Here is a 19,740-nt window from a genome sequence, read left to right as displayed (position 1 = left end):
CTCCACACCCCTTGCATAATTTTATACCTCGCCTTTCTTTCCGGCTTTCCACAGCCAGAAATAGCTCCACAGGACTATTTCGGCTCCTAAAAGCTTGGAAAGGTAGCTGTCATTGCAATGCAGTTCTCTTTCCAACTGTCAAGAGATAGGGGCCAGGAGAGAGGTGGGTCAGAAAGTAAACAGTGAAGTTGACATAAACATATCCCAGGTGCCTAAAGGGTGCTCTCTCTCCTTCTCCCTCCCCTCTCCAGAGAGCACCAAATTTTGCCAGATTTATTTTAGAAGTAAAAACAGTATCTTAAAGATGATTTTCTTCCATCTCCTGACTCAGTGTTAGGAAGCATCCAGTGAGTTGTTAACGATACACAAACAAGTTTCAGCGAAATCAGTAAAACCAGAATAGCTGAGGTATTCGTAAAAAAAAAAGCACAGTAAATGAACTATTGCAATGCTTTATCAATTTTTGAAGCAAAATATTGAGACCTAAAATCAAACATCATCAAAATAAGAAAAAGAAGCCTTTAAAAAAAAAAAAAAAAGGAGCTGAAAGACAACTTTGCCATCTCCAGTCACTAGAAAGAGGTGGGAAATCTGTGATATGTGGGTCTAATTCAACCCACCAAGCCCCTCCATGAAGCCATTTCTAGCAAACTTCATCCAACCACCAGCCACATGACATCTTCTGAATCATTTGTTAAGTATTTTGTTCTGCCTCGCCACTTTCCACACTTTTCCTAGGAATAGACATATTTTACACACAATTTCCCCTAAAACTAAACATAAAATAGGAATATAAAATATATTGATTTTGTAAATATAATGCATAATATTTACATCTGTAAGTATTTAATGTTAATGTAAAATATGTACAACTACCCCCCCCCCCAAAAAAATTGCCTCTTGCCATGCCCCTGGAAAGTTGGCAAGGTTTAATTCCTCAGGCTGGAAGTGGTTTCCCACCCCTGTTTTAAAGCCATTGGCAAAAAGAAAAAGAGGAAAAAAAAGAAGGCAATTATATAAGGAACTCCGGAAGACGTAATAATAGGATTTCTACAGCTTCTTTTGAATCCATAAAGCTGCCAGTTAGTTACGGAATAAGTCAATGCAAATAAAAATCTTTATAGGCTTGCTCTAAGTCTTGCACAATGGCATTTCAAAATAGTCTTCTTATGCATGCTCTCACAAGTTTTTGTGCTTCTCTTTTTGCAGGAAGGAGAGAGGCAGATGGATGGCAGATCTAAAACAACCTTTCCATAGTAAACTACGGTGAGTGTTGATGAAAGAATTTAATACAAAAAATATATTTTAGAGTGCCGTCTAAACTATGGTCCCAATCCAAAAACATGCAAGAAGCCTGAATGGCCAGAAGCAGCAGAGGCTCCAGAAAAAGTGGAGTAGACTGCTGGGGGGGGGGTGGAGAGGGAGAGGAAGGGAAGCTCCATATCACATTTAATTTTTAATATGGTGTATGATATGATACAAACAGAAACAAGTTTATATCCACATTCAGACATGCTGGGCTAACAGACTGTCAGGCTATTTTTAGGGTGGGCATTTGCTCACTCTTGGCCCCTTGGTACCACCTATATAGCCAAGGGGTCCCCTTTCATCTGCTCCCAGTGCTAACCATTTGAAACTATTCAGAGTGCTGGCCCACACTAGAGAGGAGATGAAACTGAGTTCTCTCCAATGGCTGTGCAGAAAGTAAATGCAGGGGGCTGTCTCCCTTTTTGTGGCAACAATGCAGTCCTACACACACAGCTGTCACTGGATGTCTGAATTCCCTGCCAAGAGAAGGCAGGAGTGACTTGATTTCCCTCAGATTCAGTAGCTGCATTTGTATTGTCATGTTTGATTCTTTCACTAAAGCAAGGCAAGGCAACCTCCCCGCCCCCCCAAAAAAACCCCAGAAACCTAACATGCATCACAGCTCTGTCCAATAAGATACTGCATAAATTTGAGAGCTAAACTACAGTGGCTGCTATTGGGGGTTAAACAGAGTGGCTGCTATTGGGAGATAAACAGAGGTGCACATGGACACTAATAGCAATAATGATAATTGTATTATTTATACCCCACCCATCTGGCTGGGTTTCCCCAGACACTGTGGGCGGATTACAGTACAGTGGTACCTCGGGTTACAGACGCTTCAGGTTACAGATGCTTCAGGTTACAAACTCCGCTAACCCAGAAATAGTACCTTGGGTTAAGAACTTTGCTTCAGGATGAGAACAGAAATTGCGTGGCGGCATTAGCTGAAGTGGGACCTCAGGTTAAGATCAGTTTCAAGTTAAGAATGGACTTCCAGAACGAATTAAGTTCTTAACCCGAGGTACCATTGTACATATAAAAACAAAGTAAAATGTCAAACATTTAAAACTTCCTGATACAGGACTGCCTTCAGGTGTCTTCTAGAAGATGTGTAGTTCTTATCTCCTTGACATCTGATGGGAGGGCGTTCCACAGGGAGGTCACCATTGCCAAGAAGGTCCTCTGCCTCATTCCCCGTAACCTCACTTCTCGCAGTGAGGGAACTTCCATAAGGCCCTCAGAGTAGGACCTCAGTGTTTGGGCTGAACGATGGGGGTGGAGACGCAATGGGGGGGGGGTGAGCCGAGGCATGAAATGAGCAAAACAGCAGCGACCCTTTACAAGTATTACAAGCCAGGAGAGATAACTCAATGCAGGAAAATCATTCCATGCTGTTATCATGCTTCTGTCCCTCCATGTCTCTCTATTAAAACACAGGCCACATTTAAACATTCTCCACTGACTGAGACTCATTTAATTTCTCATGTGACTTGTGCGTTTTGCACTGCTGCTTGGCTCTGCTCCATTTGGCTTCCAAACTAAACACTGTCTGCCATGGTTCTGGGCTGGCACTCTCTCCCTGTCTTTTCAGTTCCCAACAGTGGTTTCTACAGTCTCATTTTATTTCAAGTTCAATAGTCTTCCAGAAGAATTGCTCAACTTAGCTTTGCTAACCACAAACAAACTACATGGGCTGTCCCCAAAGGCTCAGCATAGACTGAATAGGCTAACTTCTCCCAACCCAATAATTTTAGAACCAGGAATAAAAGTGTCGCCTCTCTGAAATACTGGAACCTATTGAAAGCTGTTTAGCTCTCAGGACAGGTTTTTCCTGCTGAAACCGAAATGAGAATATTTATATATTCTACTTTAGATGCCCAATGCAGCTTCAGACCAAATGACATATTATGAGAAACCTGTGGCTTCTATCAGCAGCTCAGAGTTTCCTTGCTTCTACTCACTTTATTGGTTATAGCTTGCAAGGGGCAGGGAAACTCTAAGCCCGATGGTGCTGTGTGGTGCATTTTATTTTATTAAAGGCAGGCACATGTTCCTTGTGTAACCTGTAGTCCCTTTGAGAATTTGTTTCATAGTGGCCAAACAGGGATTTTTATTATTTTATTTTCTTTCTCTTCTTTTTGGTTTTCACACATTACATTACAATACAGATGTACCAAAACCAACACTATTTCCTCCCCATCCCCCCATACATTTACATTTATATTTCCTCAATCCATCATATTATTCTTTTGTCCTTCCTCCCACTTCCTTCCGCCCCAACTTGATTTCCTCCACATTATACAATTTACAATAATCTTTGCATTTTTATTATTTTCATTGGGTTTTTTTTTTAATAGAGTTATAAGCTTGGTGGATCAGGGGAATGCTGAAGGCATTTGAAAAAGTACCCCATGAGCTTCTTGCAGAAAGGCTGGTAAATGTGGGCTTGACGAGCTAACTGTTAGGTGGATTTATAACTGGTTGACTGACCGAAACCAAACAATGTTCACTAATGGTTCCTTATTATCCTGGTAAAAATGGACAAGGGGGGGCGGTGCATCAGGGTTCTGTCATTGGGCCCGTTGTTGTTCAACATCTTTATGAAGGACTTTGATGAAGGATGCTCTGGAGGACTGGGAAATCGGGTGTGCACATGCAGAAATGTGTGAAAATTACCTCTCTCCCTTTCCTCCAGCAAGAATGTCTCCTGGATCAAACTCTTGCACAAATGGAAGGAGCCTTTGAATTAATGGAAGGACATGTTTAGACCCAGTCCCATGTGTACAGAATTTGCAGATGGCAATTGTGAGGTATGGCCCAAAGTGCATCCACATCACCATCAAAACATAACCACCCTCCCATTGTTTACTCTAACATGAACTCCTAAAGGAACTTCTGTACAGATTGGAGTCGTAAGTATACAAACATAATGTCAACTATTCACAGGGCCGTCTTTACCCAGGGGTGCAAGGGGTGTGGGGCATCTGGGCACTGAATTCTGGGGGGCGCCAAATGTATACGTCCTGTATACCATTCCCTCTCTATCAGCGGCAGTGAAAAGCAGTGGAGTGAAAGTCCCCATTCCCCTCCTCCATCGCTTTGTTACTCCGTAGCACCAAATATTCCTGCGTCATTGTTGCAGGTTTTTAACCTTGCATTTTTTCATTTCCTTTTCCTTTCCTCATTGCTAATCTGAACGAGACTGTAGTTTAATCTCATTACCTCTTAAGTGTCATGCCTGACACCATTTATTTGCAGGCGGCTTTGTGTTGTGTGATTTGTATACAGTGGTACCTCTCGTTAAGAACTTAATTCGTTCCGGAGGTCTGTTCTTACCCTGAAACTGTTCTTAACCTAAGGTACCACTTTAGCTAATGGGGCCTCCTGCTGCTGCCGCCACACAATTTCTGTTCTCATCCTGAAATAAAGTTCTTAACCTGAGGTACTACTTCCAGGTTACCGGAGTCTGTAACCTGAAGCGTTTGTAACCCGAGGTACCACTGTACTGTATTAAAAAGTGGGGGGACTGAAGTGCCCAGAAACCTGAGGAAAAGAGCCACTGAGAGGAGGACCACTCACACTGGGTAACGAGGCCATCAATGCCGTTTCGATCCCTGGGCCTGGGTGAGTGAGAGGCGGGTCCTATTTCACCGCCCCTGAAGGGGCCGCAGGGCGGGTGGGTTGATAACTACCAGGACCCGGTGGAGCTTGGGCACAGGAGAGGGGGCAGCCAAGCCGTTTCTGTGAGGTGGTGCTGAGGCAAAAGCTGGCGCCCGGGCTGCCTCCTCCCTGCCCTGTTCCCGCCCTGCGAGGATGGCGGCAGTGAGGCCCATCTGCCTCAGGCCACCATGGCTGCAGCTGCTGAGCCCAACTAATTGGGATGGGACTTCAACACCCAGCAAAAAAGGATGCAGTGGCCTCCCCCTCCACTCTCCCTCGCCTTGTGTCCCTGTCTGTGCCCACACGGCTGCTTGCATCATTGTTACAGGTGAAAAAGGTCAACAACTTTGGCTCCCACCCCCTCACAAAAAAGCTCAATTAAAGTTAATTTGGGGGCAGCTAAACTAAATTTGGGGGCACTGGGTGGATATTTGCACCCCAGTGCCGCATATGCTAAAGATGGCCATGACTATTAAAATACAATACTCTTAAAAAGTCATCTTAGTGGAAAGGTCCTGAAACATTCAGCATTAAGAGACTGCATTCACACAGAATACAGTGACTTCATTAGTATTCAAATACTCAACAGTTTACTAGATGCAGACTTGTCTCAAGAAATTTATAGCACCTTCGGGTAAAGCAACAACACTATGTGTTTATTGAAATCTACATCTGGAAGTAATTTGTACAACTGCAACCAAATTTTTCTCTTCCAACTCCAAAGACCTACAGGGGCCTATATACCAGGCAAGTGATTGTCTGTTTGTGGACACAGCATGCTATTATTTATGTTCTTAAATACAGCAAAAGGTTTATCTGCATGTAGTTTTGTCTTATTCATCACATGAGAATGACCAGTGTTAGAAACTGAGATATGAAAACTAGGAGCTAAATGGCACATTAAACCTAGGTTATGGGTGCTGCAATGGAATATCTAGGCACACTTTTTTATAAAAATACAAAAGCAGAAAATGAATGAACCGCAGCTAAAATCTTATATTCATTTTTCACATGATCTAGTCCTCATGTGAAGACTGCAAAAAACAAAGCCATGCTTCCCCTGCCTGCCCTCCTAATATTCTTATGAGGGTCCCTTCTGCAGTCCTCAGAGAGTGGCTAGAAGTGGGAAAGGCAGAAAAAGGTCCTCCTTTCATTCAAGCAGTGGCAATTTTAATCTGAAATCTTAGGCACAGTGCTGCTTCCAGAGCTCAGAAACTGTTTGCATTAATGAAATTCCCTGTCACAAAAAGTGCCTAGAACAATGGGAGTTTTGAACGCTAAGAATGGCAGAAAGTATTTCAAACGGCCTATTTATTCTTCATTGCCCTGGAACATACTGAAAGTAGAATACAATTTGCATGGAAAAGCTCAAACTCTTCAACAGGAAAAATATTTTAAGTGAACTATCTATTTGGCAACCAATCCGAAAGGAATTTTAAAAGCCCAGCTGTAATAATGTGTGTATAAGACCTAATAAAAATTTAAAGAAGAATAAAATCTTGCTACCTAAGCAATAGCTGTAGTCTATCCCAAAGGCTAAAAATTGGTGGATATTCTGAAACACAAAACTACTCAAAAGATTTATGAATTTTGCCTGCAGGCAAATAAAAATGCCTAATTTACATAGCTTTAAAATCAGTGATCCCCAAAACACTTCAAACAGTTAAAAATGTATGAGCCACAATATGGTTGATGCAAATATTATTATGACCAGAAAAGCATAAAGAAAGTAATTAAGTTTTTCAGAACATTTTACAGCAACTAGAGAACTATACAGTCGTACCCTGGTTTTCAAACAGCCTACTTCTTAGAACGTTTTGGCTCGCAAACGCCACAAACCTGGAAGTGACTGTTCCGGTTTACGAACTATTTTTTTTTAAGCCAAACATCTGATGGGGCTTCCACGGCTTCCTGCAGCCAATCAGAAGTCGCGCTTTGGTTTTCAAATGTTTTGGAAATCGAACGGACTTCCGGAACAGATTCCGTTCAGCTTCCAAGGTACGCCTGTATTCTCATTTGTCCCACATTTCTGATCCCCAATGGCTGATGCTTCCAAAAGCTGTTAGACTACAGCACCTGTCTAGTCATCTTAGTACTCACAACTTACACAGGGCACCCAAGTTCACTTGCCTTTTTCTCTAGCACTCTTAGACCGCTTTCTGGGTGGCGTATACTAATACCAAGCCTGCCTCCCTTCTCCACTAGCAGCCTATCTTTAGAGACCAACAGTAAGAATGCTCTCCATTTCGTGCAACGTCTGCATGCCCAACGCTATCCAGACCGAATGACTCCTTTTGGTGAATGTACCTTCGACACAATTTTTCAGGCAAACAAGTAGGTGACCAAGGAAGTAGGGATTCTTCAAGCCGTGTCAGGCTATGCCAACAAGAGTAAAACTAGTCCTGAAAATACTGGGCATATGCTTGAATGCCAGGAACCACTAGGCACACGCATATAGTGGTTCACATTTTATTCTAGAACGAGTCTCTCTCTGTCTTCTTTAAAACAGGACAGAAAAGTACCCTGCAGCTAGCAGTTGTCTCCCATGAGAGTGAGAAGTTATGGGGGTGGAGTATGAAGCTGAACTCCGTCATGTTGATTCTTATAGACAAGCTGACACTGGCTTGACGAGCTCATGTAAGGTGCCTGTCAGGGACTGGCAGGGCTCTGAAGAGTATGGGGCAGAGGCAGGAAGAAGAGCCAGGGCAGTCTGAGAAAGAGGAGGGTGCACAGGATGGGGAGGAAGAAGAAGGGGCTGTTCTGGCAACAGATGGGTCACTAGACTCCCCACCTTCCTCTGCCCCGCTGTCTCCTAGAACCAGGAGGGGCTTGAAGCAGGAAGAACAGCAACAACCTGTCCCAGGAGGACATATAAGTTGGCAGAGGGCAAGGGCTCACTGTTGCTGCAACTGCTCCACAGGGTGCAGATCTGAGGAACAGCTGTCTAGTGGATAGAGGTGTGTGTTCATGAGCATCTGAAGCACCTTGGGATTTGCTGTAAGTGCTTCTTTTGTCGATAAAGACATGACTCTCAGACGTGTGTCTGCCTTAGCTGGGGTGGGCCAGGACAGTGGAACATGGAGCTGGCAGTGTAAAAGTTCAGTTCAAACAGGCACTCAAACCATTTGCAAAAGCTAGAAGCCACCCATTATTGATCAGCTTTTATAATTTTATTGTACTTTATTACTCTTTTCAATGTACGTGGGAGCTTGCATAGAATCATAATGTAAGAAGCAGGTACTGTTTCCTGCAACATAATAAAATACTCCCAGTAAAACTACATTCCATCTTTAAAAGACATTTTATTTTTACCGTTATAAAACGTGAAGGGATAAGAACGCTATTGCTTCATGCTTCTTGCAGCATCATCTCTATAATTTTCCAATTCAGTTCTACCATCACAAGCCATAGTTACATTATCCGAAATGTGATTGTTAAAGCTTATGTTTCATTACGCTTGCAAGAGAATTTTTTTCTGACCAATTACCCCCTTGTGATTAGTTAGCTGTTTTATATCTTAGACGTGGGGTTATATGTCTAGGATAGAAGTGACCTAGGAGGAAGGGAGGAAATACAATTAACAGCACTGCATGGTGGTTTGAGACTGTACAAAGGGTTTTAGATTCTCCATATCCATTGTTTGTTTATTCCAGAAGGGCTAATTTCCTGGGAATGAACCCACAACATACATAATGCCTGCAGGGGTTTTAAAATAACTTTTGAACTACACACCATATGAAGCTAGCATTCTTTGGACTTACAGGCTTCTTGTGTATAAAAATTAAAGCCAAAGTTCCAGAATTATCTTTGTTTCAAGTACAATAGGAGGACAATAGGAAACTTTTGTACCTTGCTTGATAAGGAATTGTTTAGTGTGTTTTCTGAATTGATTGCAGAGTCAAGAGAATGTAACATAATAAGAGATTAAAACAGTCTTTATTCAGAGTCAATAAGAGGTGGCAGTGATTGGTACAAATATTTAGTATACGGGTAAAACTTAAGAACGAGATAAATACGGATACCCATGTCTCAAAATGACAGCACTCACAGTATGTAGCCCAGCCTGGCAAGGCTATGATTGAGTCACTCTGCTTTTAAAACCATGAGTGGGTTGAGCTGGTCAACAAAGTAAACAGAAACAGCATTAAACAAGCGCTTTGTAGGATAGGAAAGTATGGTTGGAGAGTTGAAGGTGGTTTGGATCAGTACTCGTGGTCTGTTCACATCTCTGTTTTGCTGGTTTCAAAATAGATTCAAAAACCTGAAACTCTTATCTGGAGAGAGGTGATAGTGGGACAAAAAGAGAATGTGCCCCATGAGAACGGATGCCTCCCTCTAGATTATTTCAGCTTTCATAAAAACTACTGGCTGCCTCCATTTCAAACAGAGATTTTCTAGAGGAAAGAATCAACAGTACAAAATGTGAGCCCCAAGAGACAAGATACTGGGCTCAGCGAGGCAAAAGTCTGGCTTCTGTTGCAGAGTAAAGTGTAGTAGGGGGGCATTATGTAGAGGTCTGTCCAGAAGGAAAGAATGGCAGGCTAAGGGGCTACACATTTTGAAACTGTTGAACCGGGATTTGGGTACGCAGCTCTGGGGTTTAGAAATGTGGGCAGGCCCTGGCATACAGATTAGTCACTTTTTCATAACTGCAATCCACTTTCATAGAGCCAAGACACAGAAAGAGGTTAAAACCATATCCCTGTAGGGTGCTTCACAACAAAGGAACAAAATTGGAAGGAATTTACAGCTCTTTAAAAGCGCCATTTATTACTCCTTCACTTTTTATATGCAAGACTGGAAAGCAGTATGCCACAACTGGCAACTGTTCGCAACATATAGCAGGTATAATAATTACACAATATATATGAGGTGAGCTGTCCACAGACGTAATAGTTTTGTGTTCTGAAAGGTGCATGAAAACTCAGAACTTTGCTAGTATGAAGAGCCTGAATTCTTTCTTCAAGGGCATTTTTAAATGCAGATTTCCTATGATTCCTTCTCTTAACATGTTTAATTTTTAAAGCCTACTTTATATTATATATATATATTATATTATATATATTATTATTATTATTATTATTATTATTATTATTATTATTACCAACCCTCAAGCATCACCCAAAGCAAATCACATGTCATCAAGTGACCAGATCTTTTTCATTGAAAATAATAAAAAAGTTGCTGGGGGAACCCAATCAGATGGGCAGCATATAAATATTTTATTCTTGTTGCTGTTGTTACAGTTATGAAAGGTCGAGACTGTATTGGTATTTGAGAGTCTGTCCTGGAAAAATGGCTCAGTTAAAATGCTAGTGTATGTTCTCCTATACTGTACTTTTTATAAGGGTATATCACAATTTCTTTCCCCAGTACTTTCTTTACATTTTGGGAACTCAGCTGAATTTTATGTTTCAGTTTTAATGGCTGACTCCAACCCTAAGATTCCAAAAAAACCAGCCACATTACTTCCAGTAGCAATCAAACCTAGAATACAATTGTTAAAGGGAACATCAGAGTTCTGAATCAAAACTGTCGGTATTTAAATTATTGTTGATAGTGGATTTTATTTTTTTGTTATCATTTTATTTATTTATTTTAAAATGCACAATCTGTGTGAAGGCATGTTGTGGTTATCTTGGTAACCCAGCTCGGTATCTGACATTTATGGTCTCTAGACCAAATTAACTAAACTAAACTATTGCTACTACTGCAAAAACAACGTAACCTTTAAAAATGCAAACATAAATTTCAGAGAGGAGGCCATGTATGATATAGCTGAAAGACGGGCGGGTAGGGATTTGTTGTGGTTCTTTTAAAAATATGACAATGATTGACAAATTGCAGATGTGATATTTATTTTTCACATATTTTCAATTAACATTCCTTACTTGCTTTAAAAAATCTTAGCGCAGATTGCACATTAGAGGTTTCTCTGCACTGAAAATACACATAAGAAGACAGACTAAGCTAGAACACTGACATGCTAATTTTCCATGTATACGAAGGCCTCTTAAAAAAGTAGAAACACCTGAACATGTGGACCAAATACACACACCAAAAATCACACACTGACGAGGCAATAGAGGACGTTGGGGGGGGGCAGGCAAAGCTAACTGTTTAAATAACAGTGTTGTAGAGGGAAGAAATATTATTCAAAAGAATAAACAACATACCAAAGTGACAGAAATAAGGAAGGGCACAAAAAAGCATCTCTCAATAATTTTGGCCCTAGAGCAAGTTGTTTCTGTGATTTATTAGCAATACAATAATAACAATAATTTATTATTTATACCCTGCCCATCTGGCTGGGTTTCCCTAGCCACTCTGTTACAAATGCAACATATGGTCTAAGTGCAAAAATAGAAAAATGCACTTTGCTCCATATATGATCAATGCAATGATGAGACAGCAAGATGGTAGACCAGAATCTCACCAATGAAATGGGGGCATATATTTTTTGTTATGTTAGGTATTATGTAATTTGTGTTTTTATACTGTAAATTGCCCTGCAATCTTCAGATGAAGGGTGTGGTATATAAATTTAATGAATAGTAGTAGTAGTAGTAATAGTAGTAATACAATGTTATAGTATTACTATTACATTTGTTATAGTAATTGTTATACAGTGGTACCTCGGGTTAAGTACTTAATTTGTTCTGGAGGTCCGTTCTTAACCTGCAGCACCACTTTAGCTAATGGGGCCTCCTGCTGCCGCCGCGCCGCTGGAGCACAATTTCTGTTCTCATCCTGAAGCAAAGTTCTTAACCCGGGGTACTATTTCTGGGTTAGCGGAGTCTGTAACCTGAAGCATATGTAACCTGAAGCGTATATAACCTGAAGTGTATGTAACTTGAAGTGTATGTAACCCGAGGTACCACTGTACTAGTTGTTATACTATTACACTGTTATATAATATTTCTGTTACATAAAATGTTACAGTATTACTAGTATTATAGTACATACAACATTGGCTTTGAGGCATTACTACTAAACAGATGTATGGCATTTTGACTCTGACTCTACAGCCTAAGTACTAGAATACTTTACCTTTCTAAACTATAGTTCTAGTCAAGTTTTTAGTAAGAATTTGATCACAAAGGGTTGGGTCCAAAGATCCCTCTGGGCAAGAGGAGAGATAGGGACATTGTTGAAAATGTTAACTAATTCACTGTGTTCTGAAATATTGCCATAAATGCTGCTAGCCTTTCCGCCAAGTTGAAGCCTACAAACAATTTAATTCCTTCCAAGACACTTCAGAGTTTTCTCTCTTAATATTGTATAATATATGAAGCTCTCTACTACAGACTGAATACAAAATATTTTCAAGCATAAAATGACAGACACCATGCATGGGGAAAGGAGGTGCCAGTTTCCTCCTATGCTACCTTCCCACCCCAAAAGCATTTCAGATGATTGGGAGACTCTGTATAACAGTACACAACAGGACAGCAACTTGGGAAGAAAATCTGAGCACAAAAATGCCTTCCACTCATGTACAGGAGTCTTTGAATCCATTCCATAGCCTGCAACAGATCATTTCATTTCATTTACTGACAAGTGAAACAATACTGGAGGCAGAGACAACTCAGAACTATTACAAGTATACTGGAGGGAAAGAACGTGTTTCTAAGCTTTACCTTGGCAAAAAGGCCAGCGGCATTTATTGTAATATTTCAGAAGGCAGTGAGTCAATTAATATTTTCAACACCCTCTGCCACTGAAAACAAATTAAAAGTTCTGAATGAAGAGGTGAAAAGATATGAAAACCAGGAACAGAATGTGGGATGCAAAGACCTCTCAAATATATTTATGTTCAAAACCCAGTGCAAGGAATTACTTATACAGTGGTATCCAATTAAGTCATGCTCAGAGTAGACTTAATTGATTGATTACAATGGGTCAGTATGACTAGGAATTGGTTATGACCCTTAATCTTTGGGTGCGGTGTATGTTCTAAAGATTAAATAAGCTACTAAAGTTCCAAAAATTACATGAAGACTTTTAATTGAGGGAAGGGGAAGAATCCGCCTTCATTTTTCCCTGTGACAAAAAGCTGAGACTCAGAACACATTAGCTATTGGTGTTGTCTTTTCTTTCCATCCTTCAGTAATTGCTCTGCTACAAAAACTGATCTGTTAAAAGCTTCAACGGATCAAGTAAGCTTATCTATCTTTGCTATTACTGCCAATTATTTCCAGTGTCTAGAACCATCTCTTACTGGTGACTAAAAATCTCTTGGGCAAAATAATCACAGTCAAGAAACTGGCACGATTGTTCATTTAACAGGGTAGAAGCTACAAACATCATTATTCATGATGGTAAGAGCTTTGCGCTTCATCTAAAATGAAAACAATATTCTATGTGAACAGAGTGGACAAGGAACAAGGAAACAGGATGCTGCTCTAAAGTGAACCAAACACTCTAGAAGAGCAGAGTCGTTAAGTAAATTCACCAAGTTAATGCCATGTGCAGCTGATTTCAGAGCATTACATACCTTCTGTCTGTGCAGTCCTTCAGTACAACCAATTCCCCCCCCCCAACTCAGAATTTCACTTGCATTCGTGTAATTTGATAAGAAATACAAAGGCTGGTACCAGAAGATTTATCATACCAATTGTAAGACAAGCATAAAGAAAGATGTTAAGAACAACCTTGAAGAATCAGATCAAAGGCCTATCCAGCCCAGCATTCTGTTCCCCCAAAGGCCAACCAGATGTCTACGGAATGCCCACAGGCAGGAGACGAGGGCAATTGCCCCCTCTTGCTATTAAAATTATATATGGCACCTTTGCCACAGACATTCTGATCTGATTATCACTTCTGAGGAAACAACAATCCTATTAAATTCGATGAAAATGAACTGCAGCTCTACTGAATGTATCATGATCGAATTTCAAAAGAATTCAGGTGAGGGTGGTAGGTGACTACATTAGCAGGATTATGTTATAGGAAAGTGCAATGAAAATTCAAAATGAAACTCAATGGCAAAGAGATGCAATATACCACATATAGACTATATGGGCACTGAAACACATTCTCTGCTGCACATACCACACCTTGCAGAATAGACGTTTTACTAGAAGGAAAATACAAGAAACTTTCTAATCACTTTTCCAGAAACAGATTCCAAGCAGCTTACTCTCAATTACTGTTTCCAACAGTTTAAATTAATTAATTCATTTCAGAGAGTTTGCAAGTTTTCTTGTTTTGTTCTTTAGTTTACTAAGAACAGGCGGTTGGAGGGAAGGCCAAGGAAGAGGATACTATAATAATCTAAATAAGATACCTTTAGAAGAAAGATGAGGGTTTTAGCACAGAGGAAATAAAGTCATTTTGGAGGAAGAAATGGCGGGATGCAGAAGTAGAAAGGAGGACAGAATAAAGCAAAAGGCTTATACATCAATGAGTATTGATTTATATATGATATTTATTATTACACACACACACTTCCTCCAACACTTTTAATATGTAAAGAATTTTAAGAGTCTGTTTCAAAAGTCAGACGGTATGATTCGCACAATGTGAATCTAGATTGTCTTATCCCATTTCAGCATCCTGACTAGAGATTATTAATATGCTTTCTCTCTGAACTAGCTATAAACCCTAGGTATATATGGAGACAGACCAGCCACATCAGCTAAGTATTGAGAGCAAGCAGAAGAAGTTCCCCAAGTGAACAGCCTTCAATGCAAACAAGGCCACTTGGGATGAAGTGGGAGTTGACCTCAACAGCTATTGCATTATAAAGCCATGATGAAGATACAATGAAATTCCCTAGCTTTTTTTTTTGGTAATGACTTCCTGCCGGATTAAAACCAGATGTCAGAGTAAGACATATTTACTGGCATTTTTAGGATACCTTGTCATTTCTAAACCCCTAATATAAACTTTTGGGGTTGTGGCCTTCCATTTGTACAAGTTCTGCTTGCACAGCAGAACTTCCCCTCCCTCTTCTTTCTTTATACACTCTCCAAATCTGTCCCCTCAATCCTCTGAAAGATGATGTGGGGGGCAGGGGGGAGCAGGTGGAGAGGTTCCATTGAAGGAGCAGAAGTCCTTGCATGAATGGCTATGTTAGCAACAACCCTTGCTTGTTTCACTCGATGAATAAACTGCCATTTCAAGTTTTTGCATGCAGCCTAATCAAAAGTTATGCAAATATGTAATGGTGACCCAGAGCTCCTCTGTAAGTAGGCAGGCTATTGTTTTTCACTTTAATTGCTGGAGTAGCTCAGCATGAATAAGGGGAATGCCTTGCAGAGTGGGCTAAAAAATTTGAGCAGGCAGCAACTTTGTAAATTAGAGGCATGCCTAGTTTACAATAAGTTGCTTGATCATGGTGTATCTGTAATGTTGAATCTACACAATGAATTCTACATCTGTGATTCAGATAACTCTTCGTCTATTTCCTTTGTCGTTTCCTTTCCCTCCCTTTTTTACTAGCCATTCCCAAAGAAGGCAGGCTGGAGGGCCATTTCACTGGCTCTGCTAGGAAGACCAGCTCCATCAGGCTGGTCCCTCCACTGATTTTTCACCTAACAGCAGCCATTCCATTAGGCTAGAATAGAGAGAGATGGAAGCAGGGCTATTTCATTGGCTCTGCTGAGAGAACAGCTGTTTCTAGCAGAGTGCTACCCTTGTCCTTTTACTGTTTATCAATTTTGATTATTCTTAAATTTCCAACCCAGCTTTCTCTAAGGTGGGGTACATGGTTCCCCCCTCCCCATTTAATCCTCACAACAACCCTGTGGGGTATGTTTCTCCTGGCACATTCTCTTACCCCCAGGTCAACCAGTGAGCTTCGTGGTCAAGTGGGGTATAAACCTAGGTCTCCCAGGCCCTAGTCCAACACTCTAACCACTACATCACACTGGCTGATTGTAGTAGCAATGTCTCCAGACACATCTAGAGAAACTAACTGGCTGATACCTGACCCATCTCTTTTCTCAGGGGAAATAATACTTCTTCCACAGCACATTTTGAAGCTAAATAGACAAAGTAGTTCTTGAGTCATGCAACAGTGGAAAAAGTTGTGGTTATCCATATTTTGAGGAGATAAATTGCACTCTAATAACTGTTCTCTGGTTATAACTTCAAACCAATTTCCTGTTACAAAAAATGTCAGACTTCAACATTAATCCGCAGTTGAAGAGAGCTTTATAAAATCATACCAAAACATTGAAGTTTATAATAGTCAACAGCAAAGTCAACTGCAACATCTATTAATAAAACTGAGGCAACTACACCAGGCCAGTGTTGCCACCTGGCATTCTTAAGCGGCTGCCATGGGCCTAGCACCCAGGTAGGACTCAATGCTGATATTTGCCCTGACTCCCTTCTTCACTTTTTACCTGGCTTGATATTCCAAGCAACGCCAGAGTGAGGATCTGTCAGCTTCATTATCCCATTTCCAATACTGGGCCAACTATATGTTTCTGGGAAGCTTGCATCCAGGTGATGAAAGAAACAACTTTCCTCCATTGTATTTTCCTTACAATTGTAAAGGAACTCTTGTTGTGGAACAGCAGCTGTTACTTAATTCTCACAGTTGGTGTACGGACACAAACAGACCAGCATAAGAGTTTTTGAGTAACAGGTGTATGTATGTGATCGTGTGTGTGTGTGTGTGTGCGTGTGTGCATTTTATTCAAAAATATTGCTCCTATAACAACTGATTCACTTTGAAGAACCTTACCTCAGCAGCTTGGGTCTCCTGATGCAACAGAGTCAGACCTGTGAGATCTTCCAAGAAGGAATGTGAAGAATTAAAAACCTTTGCTAAGAAATTAAAGCCATCTCTTTCATACTGCTCAAGGACCTGCAAAACAAAAGACAAGAGGGAAGGGTGTTACTCCTTTTTGTTGTTGTTCAAGAATCAAATCCCAAAACAAACTTAAACAAAACAGACCAAAACAAAACAAAACACCTGGCTGTTAATAAAGGATGGACAAAATAATAAAATAAACATATAAATCACAGCCTCCTAGTTTAATCTTCTATATTGTACAATATAGAGAGAGCCAGTGTAGTGTAGTGGTTAAGAGCGGTAGTCTCGTAATCTGGGGAACCGGGTTCGCATCTCCGCTCCTCCACATGCAGCTGCTGGGTGACCTTGGGCCAGTCACACTTCTCTGAAGTCTCTCAGCCCCACTCACTTCACAGAGTGTTTGTTGTGGGGGAGGAAGGGAAAAGGAGAATGTTAGCCGCTTTGAGACTCCTTAAAGGGAGTGAAAGGCGGGATATCAAATCCAAACTCTTCTTCTTCTTCTTATGCCAAAACTGAACAATAAAATTAATTTAACACTACCTAAATACATATTGCAATACTCAGCTTTTCAAGGATAGACACATTGCAAATGAACAATGATGATATTCACAGCCACTTGTGAAACTCAGCAGTCTCCCTTGCAACCAGTGCAATTTATATACAGCTGCAATGCAAACATTATCTCAGTTAATTTCTGAATGAAAGAAGCCCAGAGAACAGCTTACATACAGGATATTTTACTTAACCCCCCCCCCCCGAAATTTAGGCTTCAATACATGAAATTCAATCCTATTTAAGTATGAGTCTTCAAACAGCCATATACCTCCTGTTGCTTGCTCATCTCTTCAGAAGTATCCAGCTAGGCCTTGCATTGCTAAAGGAGGAAACTCAGAGGAATCTCTCTCAGCTGCAACCATTCATTTGCAAAGCTGCAGCCAGTGTTGATTGTTTTTAGCTGACAGCAGTATACAGCTAATTAAACAAGGAGTCCAGGATCCTGAATCAAACCTAATGCCAGGTTTCCATCTTGTAGCACAGCTACCTAGTCAAATTGTATTCCAGGTAATGTGCATGGTAAGAATGGGGAGGCAGAAAAATGCAGTATAATTTCCAAAGAAATAGCAACAAGTTTTTGTGCTGCATATAAAAGCAGACACTATTATCAGAGGTTTTCTTTGAAAGGGAGAGGGAGGCAAATCAGTATTGACTTAAGGAAGTGTTGCTGTTATCCTGTCCAGCGCTGAAGCTAAGCAGGTCTGCCTTTCTAAGGTGCCGGGGGGGGGGGGGAGGAGGGGACACGCTTGGGAACCAAATGTAAGCTGCTCTCAGCATCATAAATAAATGGCTCCAAATTTGAATAAATTGTGAACAGTTCAAGTACCACCAATATAACCTAACGTTAATTTAAAATATAATTTATCCTACCTTCGGTCATAGAAGGTGGAGTTGATTTGATCATTCCATCAGTACAAGCGTTTCTGATTGCCAGATGGAGTGATCTCCCTTGTTTCCCCTCTGTGCACCGCTGTGAAGTTTCTCTTGAACCTCCAGAGCAGATATGGGGGTGGGGGTGGGGAAAGCCCCATTGTGCTGGCTTCTGCTAGCGCACAGGGTTGGTTAAATCTGGCCCAGGGCCTCCAAGGTGACTTACAAAAGTAATCAGATGGGCACAAGTGGATTTGATCCGGGAGCAAATTCCTTAAATGCAGTGCTACCACAGAGAAGGCACTATCCTTTGTGGTCACCCAGAGCAGCGCCAACAGCTTGATACATGTTATTCAGAACATAGAAATAAGACTGCCCTTGTCTTGATTAGTTAGAAATGGATGAAACAGGAATAAATAACAAGCTCAGGCTGGATTTTTTTTGGGGTGTGTGTGAGGGCAATATCAGGTGGAAAGAAGGATAGTATGAGGCCAGAAAAGCTCAGGAAAGGCATCAATAAAACTTCATTGAGTGTTGAAAAAAGGCTTGAAGGAAAATTGGCTCTATAAACTCAGTGAAAGAGCTAGGTATGAGGAAAACACAGATGAATGGAACAGAGAGTTAAGGCCCACAGGAGGTATAATGCTAAGACACTGCTAAAGCAGGGACTTTGAAATATACAGAAGGATTAGGAAATATATATGCATAAAAGTTTTGTGGAGATGAATAGCAATGCTCAGCCTTGCTGGATGGCTTACAGGAGCTGCAACCTCTCCACACAACTGCAGTGCCTCGAGACATCTTAATTATTGCTTGAATTCAAAGAATAGTGATGAGGATAAAGCAGAACCCAAAGGTGCAAACGTTGGAAGAGAAAAGGTAACAGGCTCCCACCCACTGGATTGTCTTAATGTTATGATGGTATAATGTACACAAAGCAAATTAATTCTACTATCTTAGAGAGGTCGGTAGTTTTTAAAACTACCTTCCAGTATTCTAAGAAGTTATTTAACAACCTAACCAGATGTATCTATATAGAGCATGCCCTACACAGAAGTCAATCTACAAACTCCAGAGCTGCCAGTTATCATCCTCTCAAAGATGTTGATGTTAATCTATTTTGTTGGAAGAACAACACAGAACACATAAAAATTCAGGCCAGATTTTGGTTATCGATATGCAAGAATCAAAAGACAAGCCTGCTTTCAAAACACTAGCATCACTCTGAAACAAAAATACACACAGATAAAGAAAGCACAAAGCACAGGAACACAATTTTTAACAGATCGGACGCAGAGATCCAATGTGTGAGCAGAAGGGACTTCCATATTGCATTGTAGGTGGGAGGGCTAACTAGTTCCTCCCACATTATAGTCCTCCAAACCCATTGAAAAGCTGCTCCATAGGGCAAGGAACCCTCCAGAACAGAATGTGATGCAAGACACTGGACTATAGCATGTGGGTGGAAACTGGTAAAAAAACGCCTCTCTCCGCCCCCTTGCATATGGAAGCACATTCTTCTTGCAGAGAGGATTTTTAGCGTATTAGCCAAGTGCAGGGAACAACAGCTTGGA

General features: G+C 40.8%; 1 protein-coding gene and 1 long non-coding RNA gene across 7 annotated transcripts in view; one reads left to right on the top strand and one right to left on the bottom strand.

Annotated features, from left to right (window-relative positions):
• LOC309334380 overlaps nucleotides 1-15,189 on the top strand; it is a 39,603-nt gene extending 24,414 nt beyond the window's left edge. For 3 of the 5 annotated variants that reach the window (XR_014153055.1, XR_014153056.1, XR_014153058.1), the window contains exons 2-5: nucleotides 1,210-1,266; nucleotides 7,177-7,305; nucleotides 9,640-9,816; nucleotides 14,569-15,189. This is a non-coding gene — a long non-coding RNA (uncharacterized lncRNA). Of the gene's footprint in view, nucleotides 1-1,209; nucleotides 1,267-6,883; nucleotides 7,306-9,639; nucleotides 9,817-14,568 lie in introns of those variants that run through there. The other 2 variants (XR_014153057.1, XR_014153059.1) reach the window with 2 other exon arrangements.
• The window catches only part of ATG7 (autophagy related 7), a 98,797-nt gene that overhangs the window by 38,150 nt on the left and 40,907 nt on the right, over nucleotides 1-19,740 (bottom strand). For both annotated transcript variants that reach the window (XM_081848029.1, XM_081848028.1), the window contains exon 17: nucleotides 16,670-16,792. In XM_081848029.1, coding sequence (XP_081704155.1) covers nucleotides 16,670-16,792 — 123 coding nt within the window. The remainder of the gene's footprint in view (nucleotides 1-16,669; nucleotides 16,793-19,740) is intronic.

This window comes from Podarcis erhardii (genome assembly GCF_964252035.2).
Source record: "Podarcis erhardii genome assembly, chromosome: 2".
Taxonomy (NCBI): domain Eukaryota; kingdom Metazoa; phylum Chordata; class Lepidosauria; order Squamata; family Lacertidae; genus Podarcis; species Podarcis erhardii.
This window is presented reverse-complemented; position numbering and strand designations above follow the sequence as displayed.